At 39.6% G+C, this 24434-nt stretch overlaps 1 protein-coding gene across 7 annotated transcripts in view; it reads right to left on the reverse strand.

The window, feature by feature from the left end:
* The window catches only part of NKD1 (NKD inhibitor of Wnt signaling pathway 1), a 115947-nt gene that overhangs the window by 12185 nt on the left and 79328 nt on the right, over positions 1-24434 (reverse strand). For 6 of the 7 annotated variants that reach the window (XR_012776932.1, XR_012776934.1, XR_012776936.1 and 3 more), the window contains exons 5-8: positions 13323-13429; positions 10625-10720; positions 1861-2008; positions 697-781 (exon numbers count right to left, since the gene is read on the reverse strand). Coding sequence is in view for 2 of the 7 variants with exons in the window: in XM_075510644.1 (XP_075366759.1) it covers positions 697-781; positions 1861-2008; positions 10625-10720; positions 13323-13429 (436 nt within the window). In the remaining 5 variants the exon portion in view is untranslated. The remainder of the gene's footprint in view (positions 1-696; positions 782-1860; positions 2009-10624; positions 10721-13322; positions 13430-24434) is intronic. The other variant, XM_075510645.1, reaches the window with a different exon arrangement.

A 24434-nucleotide genomic window follows, 5' to 3' on the forward strand; every position in this document is an offset into this window, starting at 1 on the left:
GCTATAAGCCAGAACCACCTCAGCAGAACGGAGCATGGAGCTGGCAGTGTGCTGGAAGCTCTTGCTTGTCGCTTACTCTGCGGGACATAGCCTATGTAGACCACTTGCTGTAAAGCTGATTGTCTCCTGCTCTGCTGTGAGCTCCGTTTTTTCCTCTTTCTGCTAGGTACTGTACACGCAGTGCCAGCTCAAAGCTGCTTCCTTTAGGAGGAAAGGTGGTAAGGAGAAGCAGGTCTGGTTATGACTTGGTAAACAAGATTGACTTAATAAACCTTGGAGCTAACTGAGTTGACCAGTGAAAAAGATGGGCTGGAAGGAGGACAGAGAAAGGCAGGAGCTGGCCTCTGTGAAGATGAAAAGGTTTTAGGACACTTTTAGCCAAAAGGCTGTGCTATAAACTCCACTAGTAGGCACAATATTTGCAGATGGCATCTAAAAAGACACTGCATGTCCTCCAAAGAGCCAACAGAAGAAGAAAATTTGAGTAGTGGGTGCTACAGAATTTGCTTTTTTGTTTTAATATACACAATATCCACCCATGGAATCTGCTGAAGGTTCCACGGTGAAAAATCCTGTAATTCCTCTATTTTAACATAAGTATTAAAAATAAAGCAAGCAAGCAAGCAAGCAAGCAGTGTTTGAGGTTTCCTCAGAGGTACCCAGTGCCTGTCAGGAGACAGGGTTTTTTCCCCTTACCTGAGAGAAGCCCGCTGCTTCTTCTCTGAGCTTCTTACTTCTTCATTAGCTTTGCTTTCAGCTCTATGCCTGGCACTCTGCAAATCTGCCAACAAGAGAAATTATATTATTCTCACATTACTGTCCTGCTGATCAGTATAACTAATATGCTACATTGCAAATAAATTTTTTCTTGTCGGTAGATCAAGATGTAACGTATCATTTTGTGTAACCTTCTCAAAAGTGCTTTTGTCCACACGATAGATTTTAGGCAGACATAACCTTGACTGTAGGACATTAGTCAGGGTTAGGCTGCAAGCCATGTGGCAGGTTAAATGGGGCCACATTCACACCGATACACTTGTCCCTCAGGAGGGCTCGGTAGTTTGGAACTTGATGCTGTACTAATGCATCACATAGCTCTCCAGCAGTGCAAGTTTGCTTATGTCTGCACTTAACTGAATGGATGTATATATTAAAACTGAGGTAATGAGACTCTCCTTTTGGATAAGGTGCCCACATTTTCTACTGAAGTATTACTTCAGTAGAAGTAAAATAATTTAAGTATTTTAATTTAGTACTACTTAATCTACTCAAGTAATTATACAGATACAACTATTATCAGAGTGAATATAAGGTGAATAAGCCATCAGAGTATAATCTATTTTATAATGGCAGACTCTGTCACTACAGAAAAATGTGCAAATTTTATACATAGATTCATAAAGGTTACTTATGCTTAATTGTTTATTCTTATCCAGCAGCAGAGATAGCTATGCACTTGCAAAAAACATTTTATCCCACTACACCTGTTTCCACACAAACTGAGTGCTGTAATATCAGCAGAGTTAAAGTGGTACAGGTTGAAAAGGCCTTTAATCTGCCTTGTAGGACACAAAGACAATTATACAACATACGGGTTATTGCTGCTGCCAGGAGGAAACAACCAATCAGGAGAGGGACCCTAATTTGCTTAAGAGATACGGAAAGGAGAGTAGACAATTTTGCATCTGAGATGTGAAAACAGGTTCATGGCATTTAAAATACCCACGTAATTATTTGCCTTTAAGTAATTATTTGCCTTTAAGTATATATTTATTTGTATTAACAAAATACAAAGATGAATTTTTAAGGGATTCTTGAAGTTATTTGTATTTTTTCCAACGGCTGGTTGCACGTCCTTACCAGTATGATTTAACAAGATGCTCTTTTTCTTCTGGCTGCCATCTGGTGCCACAGTAAGCTTCACTCTCAGAGTTTTGCTGGAACTAGGAGAATGGTTTACTGATGCATCAACTACCTCATAGATGGTATGAAGCAAGCTGGTAATATCCTATAGTTGGGTTGAAACACAAAAAGACACACTATTGTGAAAATGGTATGAAACCTACAGCTTTGATACTTATAACTGTTTTGGACTTGGGACTGTTAAATGCTGAAATATCCTCAGAAGTCACTGAATTTAAAAGAGATGAACTTGCACAGGACCTTACAAGAAAGGATCCACTTTTCTCTTCTGTTAACCCCAATTTTTTCTAATATAGACTGTAATAGAGCTCACAGACAGAGAAGAGAATGATTCAAGTAGATCCATATTCTTCTCGATCAAATGGTGTAAGATTTATGAAATGGGGCAAACCAGATCAAAACAATATTAAAAGCACAAGGCATTCAGGTTTCCCAAACTGTGAATAAGCAAAATTGTGTTCTGCCTTTTCTTTTCTTTGGTTTCAACAGAACCCAGGGATAACCATTCATACTGCACTAAAAAATTGAGTTCAAATGGCCAAAACAAATACAGGAATTGAAGAAAATCTTGGACATTACAGTCTTATTACTTCTTGGGATTTTTTCTTGGGATAGTTAAATGGTTGATTATATAGAGGAAAACCAGTAAGAGAAGTGGCAGAACTGTAAACCTCAGGTTTGGAAATAAATGATGTCTGAATGTCACTCTACCATATGTGTATTGGGGTCTAGCTTATTTTGCAAAATTCAAACCAGTTTTAAACTTACATTTTTGAACAGCAGAGATTATCCAGTCAGGCCTGTTACAGAACATTCTTCACACATCTCTTTGAAGGCAATGGCATGTGAACAAATGCTTACATGTCTGGCTATATCAGAAAGAATGCTAGCCAATTTTAATAAGCCAATTGTTTCAAACAGGAGAAATGCTGTTTAGTAGCTGGTGATGCTCAAAGGTGTCTCAGGTTGACCTAATCCAGCCAGGCTCAAATAGGGTACTACCTTAAACTGCCAGGATGACCAAGAGATGTCTTGGCTCACTGCTTTTCCCCAAAGAATTTCACCAAAATTGATCTTGGGCACCAACCTAAGGCCAAAGCATACTGATCATTGCAGGCTATAAAGATCCCATTCAATGTATATCTGAGAATTTATCCATGCTGGTCTTCCTATTCCTTGATCTATCCTAGTACCTAAGCTCTTTCCAGATGCCTGTGAGCACAAAGGAAATATCTAAATCATCCTTTGTTAAGTATAACTGGTTCTGAGGATTAAGAGTCAGGTCTATAAAACTTCAAAACCCCTACAACTTTTCCGTTGCCGAGGGGTCATGCCTGTAACAATGGCAGGTCGAAGTTTAGTATGCCCTAATGGGTCCCAGCACTTTAGTAGTCAATATACCACACAGTCCTCATTATCTAACCAGCTTTAAAGGTGACAGAAATACTAATTTCTACTCACACAGAATTTAGGGAAATACTGACCTTATGGCCAGGACAAATGATTTTACAGTAGGTGATTTTCCAGCTCAATAGGCAGAATGAATAACTAATCCTAGAGGGTCCAGACTTTGTCGTAACATGTACCCTCTCTAACTTTTCTGCACTCAGTAGAATTTCTCCAGACTTGTGTATTCAAGACAACTTATTCACAAAAAGAGAGCAGAATTTGCAGTTTCTCTTTTATTTCCCCACTGACATTTTTTCTACCATTGCCACAAGAGTCTCTATATATGGGCTGTTACTACCATGTCAGCAGCCACTTTCCATCCTCTTGACTAGAATCACCGTCTAAAGCTTGAATGAGGGAAAGACTACTCTGTGACAATCTGGTGGACACCTCACAGCTCTTTAACACATTTCACTTCTCACACTTCCACCCTAATTCAAAACCTAGCCAGACCTCTAAATAGACACAGCCGTATCTGACAGCCAGCTTGAAGGGCTGGAATTTTATTTCATCTATGAGAAAAACCCAACCAAGCAAGAACATAGACAGACAAACAAACCATATCTGTTGTTTTATACACCCTCCATAAATTATGTTCTAGGACCCTTGTGCTATAATCCTACACCTCGATAAACCAAACCTTCCCCTTCAGCAGAATACTTAAGCACCATATTTATTCTTAACAGGCTTCATACACCCAGCACTTTGGTGAATGGAGCCTATCCCATACATTCCTTAACAAGTGTGGGTTAGCCAACATGGCATCTTTCCACACAAGGCTACTATCAAGAGGTTATTATAAACTCTTTCATTCACAATAATCTATCCTCTTTCCTTTTTTCAGCTACGCTGGATGTTTGTACAAGCTGATCATCTAGTCTATTTTAACTTCAATAGGCAAAGACAAAAAGTCTTTACTCCCACTGTCCTTTTACATGATTTTTTTCCAGTGATGAGGTCTAACTTGCTAACTGGCATACAATCTGCCCCTTGTTTTCTGTGAAGGTCTTTCTCAACAAGCTGCTTGACTCAGCACTTTAAAAAGTACTCCCAAATGCTGTCAAGGAAGGCCAGATGCAGCATTTGTGTGACACATACTTGGCAAGTCAGAAATATGTACATGCACATATCACATCAGGACAATTTACATCTCTCGGCCAAACAGGCCCAAATTAACCCAAATTAACGTCCAGGCTCCAAGCGGTTTAAGAGGCTGCACAGAGGTATCAGGACACCTTGTGGCCTTATGCTCTGCTGTCTGTGCATTTCATTACATGTTTAATACCCAGCTTCCTCCACAACAATCTGAACTGCTTTGCATTCTGGCACGGAATGAACGTGGTCGTCAGACTGGATATATACCAAGATCGAGGTTAGGGATATCCATAAGTAACCCCTTAATGCTTATGCTGATCTTTTAAATACCGACAACAACATTTTTATTATAGGATTCATTTACTTGCGGTCCTAATTTGGGGTTGGAAATTCTAGCAAACTGACAGTTCTGATTTGGTCAAACAAGTCTGCTTGGGTCATTCGCTACTCTGTCATCTACCAAGGTCCTGGCTGAGTAGGTACCAGCTACAAGGCAGTTTGAACCTCCTGTTGCTTTCCAGTTATTGCTTCACAATTATAACATACAAATGCCTGAGGCACTAATCTGGTAGGAATGGTCTTCGTCAACAAGTTTTGAGCAGTGACTAAAACTACCTTCTCAGAGCCCTTTTTTGGCAGCTAATATGGTAATGGCTTCTTGTAAATTAGTAGCACTAGATCATTAAAATAATGTTACAAAATTTGTATTTTATAGTTATGTCTATATTTACCCCAAAAGAATTTTCATCTTCCAGTAGCCCTCCAGGAGACTGAGGCAATTTATGTTCCCCTTGAAAGCTGTCCCACTGAACATTATCTGCATTTAAATTCCTTAAAGAACTGCCTAAAACCATTGAGACAGCTTTACCTTCTACACACCAGCTTGTGCATTTCACTGTCCTCAAGAAATTTAGCATCAAAGATCAAGAATAAAAGCTAGTTGAATTTTCCTCTCTTCTGGTACACCAACCAGCATGTCTCAGAGACCATCTACCAAAGAATCTAACTGTTCTGCACAATGGATTACGATTTTTATGATTTTGCAACTGCTTTGCTTAAGACTGCTCAGTACTTCCCGCACAAGAAGTTTCATCCCACATTTCTCGAACGTCCTCCCTTTTTACATGAAAAATAAACAAGAACAGATTTTTCAGTGTTTCTGATTTTTCCAAAAATATAATTTGCTTTGGTTTTTTACTGAAATGTACTTTTAAACCATTTCTAGTTTAAAATAATTGTGGATTTTTAAATTAGTATATTAAATGGGTAAAGAGAAATAAGAATTAAAAAAAAAAAAGAAGAGATTTCTCTCCTTTACAGCAAACAGATTATATTTAGAGGAGAAGTAGGCTGCATGAATCTAAGTAACTTCTGAAGGGCTTCTAGTGTGCAGAATTTCTGCTGGGATAGCTAGTTTTATCAAGTAAGAAAACTGAAACTATGATATTTTTCCCTCAAAGAGGAGAACAAATGCTTGCTGGGTAGTATCCAAACAGCCAGCACATATCATACCCAGATTTATTTGTGTCTTGCTTATTGAACACTACAGTTGTTTTTTCCAGGGCTGAAGGATCTAACAGTGTTAATCTGTACGTTTTTCACATCCTATTTTATCAAGCAGCTAATACAGCAAAGTACGTTAAAAAGAGCAACTTTAATAGATTGCCAGAAATACTTGCATTAAAAATACTAAAAAGCAAACAGTTAAGGCCACACATGTATGCTGCACTCACACATGTATCCACAGAATACTTTACAGATCTCCAGTAGGAGATTAGCAGGAATTTAGAACATTCAGCGAAACTAATGGGACTGCAAAAAAGAACAAGAGCAAATTACCTTGAAGTATTCTTCATTCCTTACAGAACTCATGTGACTGAGAAAGTCCCTATTCCAGGTATTAATTTTTTACTTCTAAGGAACATTAGCGGTACAGGGACAACCCTATTTTTCCAGTATTAGTGTAGCTTATCGTCATAAGACTAGTGAGCAAACTAGAGATTCTGTAAAGAAAACTAAGAGGCTTTTCCAGTGGGATTAATTTAACAGAATGAGACATTTGCACACACACACCCCCAAAACAGAAAAACAACAATAAACCCCACCCACCCACCCCAAACCCCACTGAGTTTAATAACACTGAAAGGAAACATTCCGTTTGATTCTTTGTAACTCTCCTGGGAGAGATGTCTTTGGCTCCCCTCAAAACCAAAAGAGAAAGTCACATTTTCTCTTAATATTTCTCTCTGGCACAAATCCACCAAATCTAATGGCTGAAATGATGGCCCCTCTGATACAGACAGGCACTACTCCTCTATCTGTTGGTTCCATTTCTGTTTCTATATCATGAGTCAATACAATCTTGACAAACACAGTGAAAACCAGCAAATTTCAAGATAAGGGGCAGGCTGATAAATGATAGCCCCAGAAAAGCCAGTACCCTTCCCCAAGTCAAAGATTTGGCGCTGACTTCTGAATGCAGAAATAACCTCAAACCTTTTCACTCATTACAGAGGATCTAAGCAAAAATAAGTAAAAAGGGAAAGAAAAAAAAATAAAGGAAACATAAAAGGAAAAATTGGGTATTTAATGTAAGATACAAAGAACATTTTTAACATTAAAAATGCATGAACAGAAACATCAATATCAGTTCATTACCACTCCCTCAGAAAAAGAAAAGTACAAATGTCTCATTTGTACTTTGTAGTCTGATTTTTACATACAGCAGGATGTTTTTGTTGCAACATCAGCTTTGTTTGATCACATATATTTTTGAATCATCCTTATTTGGAACCTGAAAGGAGCTTCACTTGCTATCTACTCAACAACTAGCCTAGAAGAAATTCCCTTTTTTTTACTCCTGACAAGCAACTTTCTTGTGTGCTTATTCCTGTGCAGTCTCTCACCAAAGAAACTCAATTTTCCAAGAAAGAACTGATTGGGGGAAAAAAAAAAAAAAGGCTAGTGTTTATGAAGTATAATTACATTCAGAGAGCTCAATATAAAACCTCATGGATCAAAACACATTAGTTCAATTATCCAAGTTTCAAGTCCGATTACAAATATCTGTGTGAAGATAATTACAGTGCAGCTGTCAGTTCTAAAAAGGCGTGTAGTACATCGTGAATTGTCCTCTTATGGCTTATGGAACGAAGGGAAACATTATTAGCCAAGTTTTGTAATATACATATTAGAGCAGGAAAAGTTATCTCCCACTACACCAAAAGGACTGAAAAATGGTTGTCTTCTATGACAGAAAAAGCAGTAGTTTAATAACATACAGTAATGCTAATTTTATAATTTGCCATCCCAATAATTATGCTTTCATAATGGGTGTATCCCTTCAAGAAGCATGACTAGATCTGAATTTCTAATTATAAGGGCTACGGAATAAGTCATACAGACTCTAGGAGGAAATCAAAGCAGTATGAAGTTCTGAAGATGTTGTTAAGATCCAGAAGAAATTTCACTAAGATGGAATTTGAATGATCTTGCAGTGATCTGTCATTGTGTAAAACCCAAGGGAAGTTTTATCCAGTAACTAAATCCATATATTATTTACAATTTTCAAACATTTTAATGAAAAAAACATTTAGTCCACTTGTAAAATTGCACCCCACCTACATGTCTTTTACAAACTTAATCTAACACTGTGTATTTCTTTGGAAACTCTCTGGACATGAAGTCCAATGTTTTAAACACAATGACTTTGAATCAAATGAAATGGATGTGGGTGGGCAAGCCACTTTCTCTTCCAGTGTCTCACTTTTCCAACATGAAAAACAAGAATGATAAGGCTGACTTCTTTTTGTAAAGCACCTCAAGGTCTACAGATAGAAATCTGATTTAAGAAATTTCATCTTTCTGTTAAAGCTGGCTATAAATCCAGGAGACATTAAAGTGAAATTTGCAAAGAAGGAGAAAAGGTCCACACTAAGCTTTTCTCACCAGAACACTGGACCTTTGTTTAGAAAAGCTGAAAGAATTTTCATCAGCTCACTAAACGGCACTGGTACAGATCAGCCCTCTTCCTCAGACTGTCCGTTCTGTCCCTGATCCAGCAATGTGCTTCACATACTTTTAACTCAAAGCATGTGTTCCATTCATTTTAATTGAAACTATTCACGTTTAACATTCGCCATCGTTAAGTCCTTTGCTGGATCAGGAGCAGAGCTGCTTAACAAATGAGAGTATCAGGCCCAGTATGTTGACTGCCAGTCTCTCAGGGGCTAATAGAACAAGAAATTCTATGTCATATGAAGGGACTGAAATTCCTCTTTTGTGACTAAGATTATCTATGAGCTGCTATAGTTAGTCTTTCTTGCACAAACAACTCTTAAACTGCATCTGGACTCAACAGAAGACAACAAACAAGATGGATTATGCAAATGGCACTGGAACAGCTTGTAAAAGAAGTGTGTAACATAACTGGGAAACTGGTACATACTATTTGTTTCTATCTTTGGTCACATGTAAAGAGCTGAAAATTATCAACCTATTTGGTCCCTTGGTTAAAAGAATTTTTTTTGGCACAGGTTCAAGCCTGAATATAGAAACCTCCAGACCTCAGAGTAGTATAATTTTCAATCCCTGCACAGATTTGGTTTCAGTTAAGCTGCAGTCTGTTCTTGTAGCAGGGAGAGGTAGAATTTGGCTGTAACTTATTCTCTAAGTACAGTCAAATTAAGCTCTTTGGTGTACCGCATAATCACAAATAATTATTGTATACATACTTAAAAGCATATTCTCGTTACATTCAGCACATGGAACTCCCACTGACATTAATGGGAATTCCATGCCTGAATGTAAAGGACACCCATGTGTGTGGGTTTGGGTTTTGTGTGTTTTTCCCCTATTCTTTGAGAGTCACGATAATCTTGTAATGAAGACTTAGCCTTGGGTCTCAAAAGATCTGGGTTCAATCTGCCACGAAGTTCTTGTGAGACTTCAGGCAAGTTATTTCATTTTTCTGGTCTCTGTTCCCCATACATTAACAAATACAACACTACTTCCCCACCCCCTTCTCCTTGCCCTCTCTCTGTATCTCGTCTTCCCATTTGAAACTCTGGACTTGGCCTGTAATATTTCATCTGCTTATTCTCTTGCATGAGGGGCACAGATTTCATTTGACTATCCAAAGCACTATCAGAGTAGAGACAATTAAAAAAGCCTAGTAATGATGTTCATATACATGTTAAAAACCCTGAACAACCACCACATTTGACAATTTGTTCATAAACGTCAAAAGAGATTTGCTTCAGTCTTCTAGGAAAAATTTCTGCCCTCATTTGGTGTCTAAGGCCACTACACTTTCAGTATTTACCCTATTCCTTTCAATCAGTCTTAGTAATTTTCACAGACACCAGCATAGGAGCCAAGAGAGACAAACACTGTCAATTTTCAGCTGATTATCTGAAGGCATGGGAGCCAGTAAACACACCTCACAAAAAAATCAATGACAGCACATCGCAGTAAATCTCAGTGAAATACATTCTTCTAGAAGAAGTATCATTCAATTTGGGTAGAAATAGTTCTGAAAAAGAACTGTATCCTAATCTATACATCCTCTTATTTGGCTTCTTATTTGCACAGGAAATATGTTGACTTGAAGACATCCTGATAATAAAAAATACACACAGGTATGCTTTGAAAGCCATTCACTATGGTCCTCCAGCAAGTATCATCAATGTTATTTATACTTGGAGGGAGAAGGCAGAGATCAGCCTAATATTCATGAAAACAACAGAACAGTATAGTTAGTCCTACTGGAAAGAATGTCAGAAAGCAACCTTGCTATTTGGTTAGCTTAACTCTGAAAAGCAGGATAGAAGCCAGAACAATATACATTTGCAGGGGTTTATTTTGACAATGTGTTTTGTTGTTCAGTTATTTGAGATATTTTTCCTCTTCAAATGCCAGTACTACTTTTTGAAGGCTAATCCCAGATATTAAACAACAACCAGCTTAAAAAGTGGTACAGTACATCTGAAAACAGTAAGCTACTGGTGGGATTGTTTCTAGGAGGGAAGGGTCCATGGAAACTGCTGTTTAAATTGGCAGGACACCTCTATTTCATAGAAGAAAAAATGTTCCTATTATAAAACACTTCTCTTGTTAGCAAATGCTGCACACAAAGGGGCAGCTGTACTTTGCTTACCTCGCGTGTGACTCTTCCGTTGTTATCAAAGTCATACAGTGTGAAGGTCCATTCTTGCCTGTTATCTTCCTCTACAGACACATCACATTGCAATTCCTAAGAAACATGCAAAGAGCAGCTGATTACCTAAAGCAAAAGGCCTGTTTGCAGAGGAGACTCTCCGTAGAAGGAAGCTGCTTGCTTTCTTCCTTCCTCCCTCCCTCATGGGAGGAAGCTTTCAGGATACGTCCCGGGGAGGCCTCTGTCCACCACAATGAAGGAGCCTCATCACAATCACATGATAATCCTAACTCCCTTGGGCTAGACTTCGGGGAATCTGCAAGATGCTTTCTACTTCATTGTAGAAAACACGAAAATGTACAAGAAAACTACCCCCTGAAGCTCCTGAAATATAGTAAGATTTCCCACTAAAAAGTGAGAAAGAAAACTCTGCTTAACTCAGGAAGAGAAAGATAACAGAAATAGACTCACAGAATGAGGCAGTACACCACAGTGGCTGGAGTAGCCATTAATACAAAGTGGACATATGGCACAAATCCCCACCAGCGAGACCTGTCCTTGACACAGATATTTGATACCCACAGGCTGTGAGAGTTAGTGCCGTACAGCATCATGCCACTGAAGCTCCTGAAATGGAGCCTGCCTAGGAACTGGCAGGTAAGAACGACCTGGGATACGTGCCTGCTCCTTATTTTAACTGTGCTTCTGTTAGTGAGAGTGGGATCTGTGGAAAGCCTGAAAGAGTCAATTTGTTAAAGGGAAAAAAAATCCTCAAACCAAAACCAAGACTTCAGTCAAGAACAAAGGATGTACTTTGCCTGACTCCAGTCACCTGGGTGCAAATCGTTTGCTTTCTCTCACGACCTGTGCAATCAGAATTATCCGGAGCCACAACAAGGCAAAACAGAATAGTTACAGTGCAATTAAAATGAAAGCCACTGTATGCAAGTAAAATAAACAGCTCCAAATAGCTTCAGCATGATAGAGCTCAAAATACCTGGTTGATCTTCTGACTCGAAACCAATTCCCTACAGCAGTTACCGGTACCCCCCGTCCCCTGCTGAGTTCAAAGGCAGGCTTCTCCCAGTTGTAACAAGCCTGGCTGAAAGCTGCCAAGTGCCCCACGCTCCACGGTGGAAACACAGTTTCGTATTACATAAACATTCCCGGCACCTTTAAAAGCCGAATCGCATCCACCTCAGATTTAGACCTCTTGCCTCAACACTTGCGTTTCTGATTCTTTCATACCTTTGAAACATTTACTAGTCTCTTAGCTTCTAGCGTACATAGCTGGAAAACTTTGATTTGTAGAACAAGGGAAAAAATATCAATACTTGGTTTCTTGCCACATATTAATACTTCCCTGTCCCACATTGCCTAACATAACATCTTTATGTGAGGATGTGCTCTGCTTAGTTAAGAGCCGTGGCAACCTTCCCTGCATTAGTCATGGTGCCTCGTACCAAGCGCTAACCTTTATGGCATGCCAAGAACTACTTAGGAACAAACACAGACCTTGCCGGTACAGTGGAGTTCCAGCTACTCTGGCACCAACCATGTTTGACAGGTGTCCTCCAACGTTCAAATATCAAGGCACTGTTAATTGCAATTTATCATGCCTTTCCTGTCTGCAAACGTCTGCTACTCAAGTTAGAATATAAAATGTGCCTAGAAAAAGAGTTTTCGCTGCGCAAAAAAAAAAAAGCAGGAAAACCCCACCTCCCCCCAGAAGGCACACAAGCACCTAGCAACACCTGAACTGCCTATGGGAAAGCCACCTCCTTTTAATCAGCCTTAAAACAGTAAAAAATAAATCGTACCAGACTACTAAATCTGCTCTAGAGAAGGAAACGAACACTCGAGCCATGCTGCAAGGTGGCTGCATGGTCTTTTAAATAACAATTGAGCAACGCAAAGCTCATTACTGTGACAGGCTGACAGCACTGAGAGGGAGAAGTTTGCCAAGTCTGCTGGAGTGCAGAGAGATAAAAACTCGTGCTGTTTCTTGCCGGTACCAGAGTGTCTTCCTCCTCACCAAGACAGACAACCCTCTAGCTGGATGACAGCATGTTTCAATACGCATATTTATTAAATCACTCCCTATATAAACAAAACCTGCCAACTACACACAATGTCTGGCAGTTTTATGATGTTTGTAAGTCTACAAGGAAACAGACCATCAGACTCATTGCCCTCCAGGATCCTTTTCCTCCTGCCATGTGATCAGATGGATTTCCCGTGTAGCAGGTCAGGGTTATTTCACTTTGGAGGCCCAGGCACAGAAGACCGATGGTTAAGGAAGCTTTCACAAACATATTTTACACTAGGCAGATTTAATCAAGTGCAATAGTCCATGAAAGTCAATCTAAAGATTTGATGACATGGTAGCTGGTATAATAAATTACTAATGAAAGGATCATAGATAAAGCGGTAAACCGAATACCTCTTCTTACTATACATTTCAGATCCTACAGAGGAATGATCATCATTTGATCCTCTCCAAACCCAGAAATAAATCTCACTAATCCCTTCACAAGGAGCACCAATAGTAAGACTTGTGCCAATTCTGTTTCCTCCTGTACCCATTACAATCGTTGGGAGCTATATACATGCATTAGAGGACACTATTTGGTCCACAGGTTGTTTTTCTACCATAATTATGTCAGTACAGTGAAATTTTAAAATACAGAGGACTTACTTCAAATTTCAGTTGCTTCTTGGAACCTGTGCGTGTGTCGCTTTCTTTTTCTGCTTTCTTTTCATCTCCACTGCAAACTCCATCTGTCTTCTCTGGAGGCAAAGCCACTGTGAAAAATACATTTAAGAAAAAACGCTTATAAGGAAATGTCAAAGCAGTCTTATATTTGCAAATCTGTCCTTATATTTAGGGTGAAATTGATTTCAGCAAACTTGTATGAGAGGATCATTATACTTGATTTGCTTTTGTGTTCACTACACATCTGGGATAATTTCAGCAGACAATCTACCAACAGCTTTTGGTACACAGCCTCTCCTACAAACATCACTAGAGTCACAGGAAGTTCAAACACAGTATTACGAGAATATAAATCAGCAGAACTGTTGCTGTAAATAAGTTGAATAATTTGCAAAATATTGAAAGTTTGTGACATATTGCAAAAACACATTGCATTCACCAGCAGTGAATGAAGTAATGAAGCTGAAATTAAGTCCTCATTCTGTTCCAATTTCCCTCTTCAAATACACACAAAACTTACTACCTTCCAAAAAGGTAACACTACCTGCCAAAAAAGTTAAGCTGCATGAAAAAGTATATTTCACCTAAGTTTCGATTTAAAACATTATGCACTTGCATAATTCAATAGCACTCATAAAGAGCATCAATATTAACATCTATCAGACATATATCACAACATATCATAACATATATCAAATATATAACAGAAAGATATGTATACTTCTCATGTGGATTAAAAGACAAATGCTAAGGAACTTAATAGCTGTGCCTTTGGCTCCTGCAGAGGCACTGAACCTTGCACATGATGAAACCCTATAGCTGAAGAAAATTAATTCTATATTCATTAGTGTTATGAAAATATACACAGATTTTTTAACCCTACCCTCAAACTTTTTAGATATGATTTTTTTATACATCCACATACCTCTGCCAACAATGTCATGCCCATACTTCATTAGGCATAGCAGTAATCCTGCCTAGTCCCCAAAAACTAGAAGATATTGTGAGAACGTGGGTCTTAAAGTCGGCATTTTTTCTCTTGCACTGCAGCATCTGCATTTACCCAAAGCCTTTATCCTAATGCTATGTAGGAACCGTTTCTTGGGGATGCCTTTGTAAGTAAGATCTCATGTAAGTGCCAGTTCAGTAAAGTCAGATTCCTTACAAAAAAGGAGACATGATCCCCTCCAGTTCAGGATGACCCATTTCAAACTGGGTCTACTCTGTGGCTCTCCTGGTGTTTGGCACTACTGAGGTACCTCCCAAGCGTTCTCCCAGGAAAGCAAGTCACTAACATGCTAAAAAGTAAGATATTAGCCATTTTTCAGCATTTTCTTTCACATTTAAAATAGAACAATTAGATTAAAAAAAAAAACAAAACAAAACTACTCTTATCATAGCTTTATACTCTCAGAAATTCCAAAAGCTAAGATTTCTGCTACAACATTCACATTGCCACACTGCAATATAAATCACATTTTCTAGTCTTATTTCTTTGTTTAAATTTAACACTATTGTATTACTTTTTTGTTTGTTTTCAAAACTGTGGTATGCTATAAAAGATTCTGGATATGCAGTAAAGAAAGGGGGAATGAGGTAGAAACCCAAACCTTTGGAATTTCCTGACTTTGATACTTACTTGATGTTATACTAACGCCAGCTTCCCAACATGCACATGTAATTTGCATTGTACAAACGCAAGTAGACATGGAGTTTATTATACACATACTCACATACTGATAGACTTTGATTTCTACTCCAAGCCATGTTAGGATTCCCTACACCAAACATAAGCTAAGCAGGAAGGTCAGCTGAAGGAAAAGAAAGCTCACTTCACAGCAGTTTTCTTCCCTTGTCCTTTTAACCCGGTGTTATTGGACGAACAGGGACAGTTTATTAGGAGGTTTTTGTATAGTGTTTATCATAATGAAGGCACATATTAAGATAAATATTACTTACAATACAGAACTTTGAAGTATATCTGAAGAAGGGTCATTTGCTTTATACACACTTTGTCCATAAATATAACTCCATATTCCTGGAAGTTCAAAGCTAAGGCCTCAAAAAGACCCCCATAAAACAAAACACAACATTTGGTTGTCTACCTTAGTCCAGCCTTGTTGTTTCCTTCTAAAATCAACAAGAAATGAAAAGGTAACATGGGCCTTCATAACAAGGACAGTTATATTGACAGTGGTTCTTCATAACTATTAAATATGCCCCTAGATTTTCAGTGGCTCATGTGCATCAGTGATCAGTTTCTCACATGAACAGTTCTAACTAAGCTGATAGAAACATTTGTATGAGGGGCTTTTGCAATCCCTCACAGACTCGCTCTAGGGAATGTGAAATAAATGAAAGCTGGGCTGGTATGACCCCTAGCTTCGTTGGAACAGTGGACAACCAATTGAAAAAAAAGAATTCACCGCTGTTATTACACATACTTTTAAATGTATAAAGGTACATAAAGGCCAAAAGACTTCTACAGTGGTCTTTTATCTGTTAAGGGACAGCATCCCAAATGACACAGCATCCCAAATGACATTGGCATGGCAACGTTAGACCGAGAGCACTGAGGAGCAGATCCTGCACAAGGTGACTCTTCCCTGCCCCAGTGCTCTTTGTTGGGTTTTTCTGTCAAAAGGAAGTGTCTTAGGGAGCATTCTCTCCCTTCCACCACCCCTCTTGCACTGTGCGGAAAGCTGCTGGCATGTGCAAAGAGCACCAGAGCTCCCCAGTCCGCAGGGTGCTGCAGAGAGGAATGGCACAGAGTGACCTTCTGGTTTCAGGAATGGCCCTTCCACTGGCATGTTTAATAACCTTTTTGGATGTACAGTTTGTGTGTTCAGGCAGGAAGTTTTCACTTCAATGTCTAATTTATGTAACAGAGGGAAAAATGTCCTCTGACAAATTAGTCTTCTCAAAAAACAAGAGTTCAGCTATTGGGGAAGGAGGGGATACATCTTGCAGTACACTCCTTGAGAGAGTTTAAACACTGTATGCCAGAAATTAGCCTCTTTGAGCTTTGCTGACCTTTGATCTGAAGAACTCATTGGCCTTGCTGCTCCAGGGAATTATCCTTTGAAATCAGTTACTCGTTTTGGAGCTCAGATGAAATGGGGAAATCTGGTGATCTCATCCTGATGTCAAGTTTCATTCAGCAAAGAAAAATGAAATCTAAATGAGGAAGCTTTAAAGGAGAGTATGGAGGTATTAAAATAATATTTACGAGTGATCAAATAATGTGTCTGTGCATATATCCTTGTGTGCCTTATCCAAACCCAATGAACATTTAAAAATACATACTGGAGTACGACTGTTTTGTCTGAGAAGAGAAGGGTAAGTGTTTGGTATCTTGTTTCTATACTTAGTTTTGACTATTGACATGCGCTCAATTTCATGAAGGATACAAACACATGCTGAACCTACTTATAAATAAAATGAGAATGTCTGCTTGGGACAGTTAAAACTGGCAGCCTGTAAACAGAGATCCACCAGTGAGCCGCGTGCCAAGGTTCAGATATATTCACAATGTGAACTTCCTTTCAGCTTTGCCAATGATATTAAACTAGACCAGACAAGATTGCTATCTCAAAGGAGTGTGGAGAATTAATAGACTTGTGTTTCCAAAGTCTAGGCCATCAGAAATAGGTCCACGTACAATATATCATCTGTGCAAAAATACTTACCTACCTCCCCACTCAGACAACAAGCCCTGACAAAGAGAACGCTCTATATAGATGAATATACAGAGAAACCTACCCTTGTTGTGGGAATCCACAACTGGAGAAAAAAATGTGTATTTATTGCTTCTCATGGGAATAACCATATGCTCTCTAAAACAATGTTCCCTAACAGAATGTTTCATGAATTGGAATACTGCATATGTTTTCTTTATGATGTTCTCTTTTCTTGTTCATTATTAATGGTCTTGTATTCACTTCTATAACCTTAAGACACTATAAAAATGCGTCTGGACAATATTTGAAATTGGAAAGACAATAAAGGAAAAATATTAACTTGGAAAAATTGTGAAATACCATTCTTTCATGAAAAACAAACTGACTGGCTTAAGTGTACTAGCAGATGTTTCTCTCTAAGATTGTTAATTACTACCACCCAATTCCTCCTAATTGAGGTGGGGGAGGAAGAGAGGGAGAGAATGAACACCAGTTTAAAGGTATTAAGACTCATCCCTGAAGAATTAAGTCTTTTTTTCAGGGGTTTATTCATTCCCAAGAAAAGAAGGGGGTAATAATTCCAACTGCTCCTTAGGAATCACCAAAAATATCCCAGAAATGAGGTAAAACTGATTGCTGTGCTGCGAGTATTGAATGAGCATAGAACACTAAGCTTCAGACAGCCAAACCATTCTTCACTCACCTCTATCCTGCATCTGAGAATAAGGGGGGAAAAAAACCAGAGAGCCGAAATACAGCTGCAGTCAGGTTGAAAAGTGACTGTTTAAACTTTCACCCTCACTCAGGTGGCTTGTCATTTCAGATTTCTCAAAGCCTCATTCAAGCAAAGCACCGTGCACTTTAACAAATGATCTTCCTTCTCAAAGTAAGGACAGTTTCACTCTGCTTTTGAACTGTACTGAGCATTTTAATCAGATGGGTTAAGAGGATCTTGTGGCCAGAAACAAAAAAGGATGCAACTCTGATGAATGTTCAGGTCTAAGTTACAGCTACCAAGTCCAAATTTGCACAGCAGTTAGGAGTACTCAGGCTAAAGATGAACTACTTCAGAGCCTCTTTGGGATGGCAGCCATTCCAAAAGGTACGTTACGTGATGGATCACAGGGCCTTAACTCAGAAAGCAGAACTACGGGAGAAGCTATGCAATTCCACAGTGATATATTATGACTGGACATTACCAGTGACTATTATCTTAACGTCAGGGTCATTACTGTGTAATTTTTGAGAGAAAGCAGAGTAAAGGTAAAATTGGAGAATTGAGAAAAATGCCACCTATGAAAGTCAGCATCTGGCATACATGAAACCAAACCCTTTGAAGAGAAATATTATTAGCCTTCCCCTCAAGTTGGATAGACTGGATTCCATGGCAATTCTTTAAAACTACTACCAGAAACAAAGGGACAGAATTATCTGTATGTGGGGAAAAACAACAAACCACACACTAGAACCTGAGACTTGTGGGGGAGTAGGATAAAAGGAAAATTTAAAAATGCATAGACGTATCAAGACAAGGAGATGAAGTCATAAGTACTTCTGTAACAGCTCAAACTGAACTTCAGTAGCAATATTTGACTGGTGGAATTGAGTGTCAAAGAGGTGGGCCAACCAAGCTCAGTAGTACAATTCCTATTGATGTCAATAGGGTAAGGGTTTCACTTCCAATTCACAGATCTAGCAGATGCAGCACAACTTAAAGTCAGACACTATGAGGACCAGAGGGATAGAAAGAGAATTATTGTGTTGTTTTTCCTTAAGTCTCTGATGTCTAAATTACCTGGTTCTGTCAACATTTTTTTTCATTGCAAATCAGGTCTGACAAACATAACTGACATTCTTCGCTGACTGCACGACAACAACCAGAGCCGTAACAACTATGTTTGAAAGTCCAAATTGAGAAGTCGTCCTTTAATTAACAATTACATTCACATTGAGATTTCACTTTTAAGTTCTCCTGGAGGCCATGAATTAAGAAATATCACCCCCATTAAGGTCCCATTTTGGTTTTATTCCACAGAGTTGATTGAAATACATACCTGACAGACATAACTTTGCTTGAGCAAAGGTCCTCTTCTCCAGCAGCAAATGAACGTAGGCAGAGTAGGACCAGGAAGGGAGTAACATTCCTGTTCCACAGCCACCACAACAGGCGCATAGAAAAACAGGCTCGTCCTGGGTCAGTGCCAAAAGCATGTATTCAACTTTCTCTGGCTGAAAGCTGAAGCTGATGAATTAGACACACCCTTCAAAACAACAAAGATCAAGCTGCCTTCTCTGAAACTTACTGTAGGGAAATTAATTGTCCATTTTAAGTCCACTGGGACAAGTCAAAACCATTTTAGCAAGAGCTGTACCAGTAGTACTTTGTATTAATCTGGGATGGGTATTTCAACCTGAAAATATGGAGAGCAGTCATTTTCTTCTATTTCACTGTTTCCTGTTGATGATCACAACACAAATCAAAGGTTCAACTGCACACCACGGAGTGGAAAAAAAAAAAAGATTCAAGATGTCACAAGACCTACTGCCAGCACCCGACCAGGGGGAGACAGTTAGGCACAGAACACAGGGGTAGTGACTCAGACCATGTGATGGCTTGCAAAAAAACCCCAACAAAAATCGACAACCAAAATATGTTTTAAAGGTCCAGGCATCAGATAATGATTCTAACTGACAAGTCACCACTAGGACATTTGGGAATTGCTAAACTGAAATTCACTCAAATGTTCAGACAACATTTTCTCTCCTGAATAAAAAGTAGTCAAACTCACAGGTCTGTGCAACACCACCTCCCTTAAAGCTTCAGTTCCTTTTGCCAACCCCAATAACTTGACACATATAAGTAGAAGTATTTCCAAGCCTTGATACAGAATCACAGGTTTCTGTCTAGGTCTGGCATCTTTTTTTTGGCTGTTGGGTTGGGGGGGAAAAATTTTTTACTATCTCCTTACCAAAAAAAGAGTTGTACTAAAGATGCAGACACAAAGGACAATACAGTCTCTCTCTCCTAGCTAGGGTGTAACTCATACATGCTTAAACACTAAACCTAGATTTCTCACACTCTCTCTGGAGTGAGTTTGCTGAAGGGAGGGAGTTTGTTGAATTTTGCCAGATTATGATTCCCTTTTCCAATTAGTTCCCCAGCTGGCTGTATTTCATCAACAGCAACTGCCAGATTAAATGCCTTACTTGACCATCTTCACCCAATACACTTTGATGTTCAGTTCTCAAGCTTCAAAATACCTTTTGGATGAAGATCAGACAGCACTAAACAGAATTACTAATTAATTAAGCAAACTTAAATTTTAAACACTGTTTGTTGTGTTAGCCAAAAGCCTGAACAGAACAGTCTTTTTTTTCCCCTTCCTCATCAGAGATCAAAGAACATAATTTCTCCCTCCCCTATCTTAAAAAACAAAAAAAAAAAAAGGGGGGGGGGGCAGGGGACAGGGGTGGAGAATCTCCATAAGCTTTGGTCAGAATAGTTCAGGATGATCCCTGTATCAGCAAGATTTGTGTTTGATCAGTGAGCATATCAAAAGCCATATTAACAGAATGCAATCTGCTATAACTATCTGTATCATTTAACATGGGTAAGTACTTCTTAAGTGAAAACTGTCACTGTCATATGGACCACTTACCACTTTCTAACAGCATTATGTGTCCCTGGAGCTCTGAATGGGCCTGCGAAGTGTTGAATTCTGTTGCTGAACAGTGACAGATGGGGACACCAACTGATCATTTGTAACTTAAAGCAAAAGAAGAAAGACCTCTCTTCTCTAAAGATGGCCGTATGCTGATTTTGGTTAGTAACTGGTAACAATTTTGCTTTTTAAAAATCCCTTCTCAGTGTAAGTTGCAGATATGCATGTTCACATAGGATTTTCTGTCTTAAATTTTCTTTGTCTCTTTGGATTTTTTTCCCCTGAGATTCACAAGGGAAGAAAAAGAAGCAAAAAACCCAGCCACTACATAACCCTTTATTCAAATGAAGGCTGAGTAGGTAAAGTTATTAATAATGTAGGCTTTGATATCAACTCGCTTCCATCTAACTTGGATGTTCAATGGGAAAATCGTGTTTCCACCACCTTTGCTATGATAACAGGGCCTCTAAAGAGATCTGAACTGTAAGATTCATTTCATCAGAATTGCTCCCCATGAGGAAGAATGTCGCTCTGACCCTCACAAAGCTAGCCTTTTATAGAGAGCAATGTTGTGGACCTGTACTGTAACATTATTTTGGCTGTGATGAATCAGTTGCATATCTGACAACTCTCTCATAGTTAATATACAGTGGCAGGTTCAGTGTTCCCATCCTCAGAGCCCTACATCTTACTCTGAGAGGTGGGGGAGAATGCAAACTGATCCACAACTGAAAAGTAATGTAGTGACTAATAGTCCAGCATACGGGTGTGCATGCACAATCATACGTCTCTTTCCCTTTTCATATTTATACGTGGGTGAAGAATTGTACTAAGGCGATACATCACATACTGCAAAACATGCAGAGAAATAAAATTCATCAAAGCTTGACCCCACCACCTTATTTAAAGTCTAGAGAGCACACAGGATCTCATCACAGGAAATGATTCCCACAGAGCCAACGCAGGTAACTGATGACCATTATTAATAATTATAGTACAGCCTAAAGACCACAATCAGAGATGGAAGCCCGCTGTGCTATGTACCACTCAAAATGCAGAAAAGGAGACGGTTTGAAGCAGGCTTACAGGAGGAGCCAGTCCTTCCTATGGCTCTCAAGAGCCCATGTGTTTCCCAACTCAAGAGTCAGCTTCCCCCTTGGAGCTACCCCTTTGGTGGAAAACCCTGCAGTATCCTCCTAGACGGTGTCATTGTGAATTCTCCTTCAAACGTAGTGTCTTGAAATCTGGGCGGCAATCACTACTTGCTAGTGGGGCCTGGGCAGCCGCCCCTGCAGGGGCACGGGTGGCCTGGGACGGGGCAGGCGGGTGGGTGCTCAGTGCCGCTCCCGCAGGGCCCTGCAGCAGGCACAGAGAGCAGCCTTCATCTGCAGACCTGTTCATTTGCCAAGAATATCCTTCCACACCTGGATGGCTCCACTCTCTGTGAAGGCTCATTAAAATAACAAAACAAAAAAAAAGGTCTGCCGCACCACACTTCAGCTTCATGCCTCCAAATCCTTAAGCGGGACTATAACTCCCTCCTAAATAAATCTTTTGCACACAGAGTTCAGGGCTGCCTTGGCTCCCTTCGGCCACTCCCCCGCCGGTGCTGAGCCCCGGCTGCAAGGCACAGCAAAGCTCTCCGCTCCTCCAGAGCCCTGTGAAAATTCCTTGGGTAGCAGCTCTTTTACCTCTGGATATTTTGTTTTACAATTACTATTCCTTTCCTCTCCTTCTGTTACCTTTACAGTTTTAAATCCTTTTCGGTATGAAGTTGGGCACTTTGTATGACATATTTTACTGGTGAAAGGACCTGGATTGCTGGATCAGATTTATAAAGCAAGAAAAACCTGATTACTGGTATTTTTATTTTTTTGGTAGGCTGGGGGTTAGGACTTTCCATCTAACAAGAGCAGCTGGACTCTGAACTCTTTCAAGAGCAGAAATGTTGCTTCAGGTCCATTTCCACAACCCCATAGTGCTGCATTTATTATTTGCTTTTACTTACAAACTAGTTGTGGTTACAAAAAACCTCCTCTTCCAAACAAATGACATTTTATCTTCTTCTCCACAGGAGAATAAGGTTGACTGCTACTTGTGCTTTGAGGTTCGGATATGATTGAGATGAAACATCTGTTAAGAAAAAGGGGCGGGGGGAGGGACGGGACTTTTTTCTGCTAAAAATATCATGCCTTCTTTTTTTCCACCAAACTTGAAACATGTGATGAAATTCAACTTTTAAAATATAACCCTGGAGCTACTTGAAACTATAAAAGTCTCCTCAGTATCTGAGGCAAGTCAGAATTTCCACTGTTCAAGCTGGGCTTTTATGAAGAGCAGACTTTAGAAAAAGCTGTAATCTGTCTAGGTAACAAAGGGCACTTGTTCTGCCTGGTGAGGTAAAACTTTGGGTTTCTGTAGCTACTGCAGCAGAAGTGGAGTTGAAGCACACAAAGGCACCCTGACTGATACACACTTTGAATTTGGAACAGCAACTGGCAAAAGCAATATGCTTTTCACTGAAATTGCCTCTATAAGTCTGCATGTACACACTTGTGTATTTGTAACGTTCAGCAGGATGACAGGTTGTTGCGTCTAAGCTATCCAGCCCGAAGGTTCAGGCATCTATCTAGCTTTACATCTATCTAACCGTCTATATAAAACCATGGCTCCTAAATCCAATCCCAGAAATGCAAGATTTAATCCTGTCATAAACTGTATCCTCACATGAGACACTCTGAGATAGGAAATTCCTACAGCCAGGAGAGAAGGGCCTTACAGGAGCATGCACATGGGATCTAAGCAAAAGCCTATCGCAGAAAGGTACCAAAAACCCAGCAAAGGGAGCACTCTGAAACTCGGTTGCCTGGCTGTGTCAAGGTCAAGTCAAACACAAGAGAACTGGCAACTTTAGGAATATTTGGGAATTGCAGCAGGACATATTGCCTATTAAATGCAGTATTCAAGGTTTCTAAAAATGAATGTAACGTTTCATGTAAAGGCAAAGGATTTGAAACAAATATATTGTCTTCTGGAATAGCAAGGACCAAAACTTCTTTCAATTACAAGAGCACAAAACTGGAATAAGTCCATGAACACCAGCATGAGAGTATTATCTGGCCCCAAATCTTTGCCTGGAAATATGCTGTAGTTTCACATGGGTAAAAAAAAAGAGAGAGTCACAAGAGAGTCAGAGAAGAATGGCATTTTGACTTACTTTTCAAAAACATGTTTAATAAAACCTCCATGAACTGTGGTCAAAGCTACAAGAAAAATAACTGGTAATAATCGTTGCTGGGAAATTAAAAGTAGAAAAGGACCTTTGTTCTTCAAGTAGAATAAATGAAACCACTGGTATTCATCATGTTTCCAGAGAGATTGTTTTCAAACTCCTGACTTGTTCCCATATTTCATTCTTTGTTCTTGGTGGTGGATGTCCTGGGGCAAAGTTCAAGTACATTTTTATACTGCTGCACACATACACTAATGCAGCTTTATCTCTGTACCATACACGCTAGATCACCTGTCTCTCACAGATACGCCCGAGTCCATCAGTTTGTCAAGGTATATCCGATGTTAGACCCTGCCTCCCAGATCAGTCCCCACTGCAGAGGCAGGGGAGCAGGACATGCAGACAGATGTGGCTAGCTGTAACCCAGCCCTCCCTGGTGGTGTGAAGGGTCTGACAGGTGTACCCACGCGGTGGGCAGCTGGTGCAGAGCCGTGCAGCAGCCTGCATTCCTGTGCGCTCT

Source organism: Mycteria americana, chromosome 8, assembly GCF_035582795.1.
Source record: "Mycteria americana isolate JAX WOST 10 ecotype Jacksonville Zoo and Gardens chromosome 8, USCA_MyAme_1.0, whole genome shotgun sequence".
Classification (NCBI taxonomy): Eukaryota; Metazoa; Chordata; class Aves; order Ciconiiformes; family Ciconiidae; genus Mycteria; species Mycteria americana.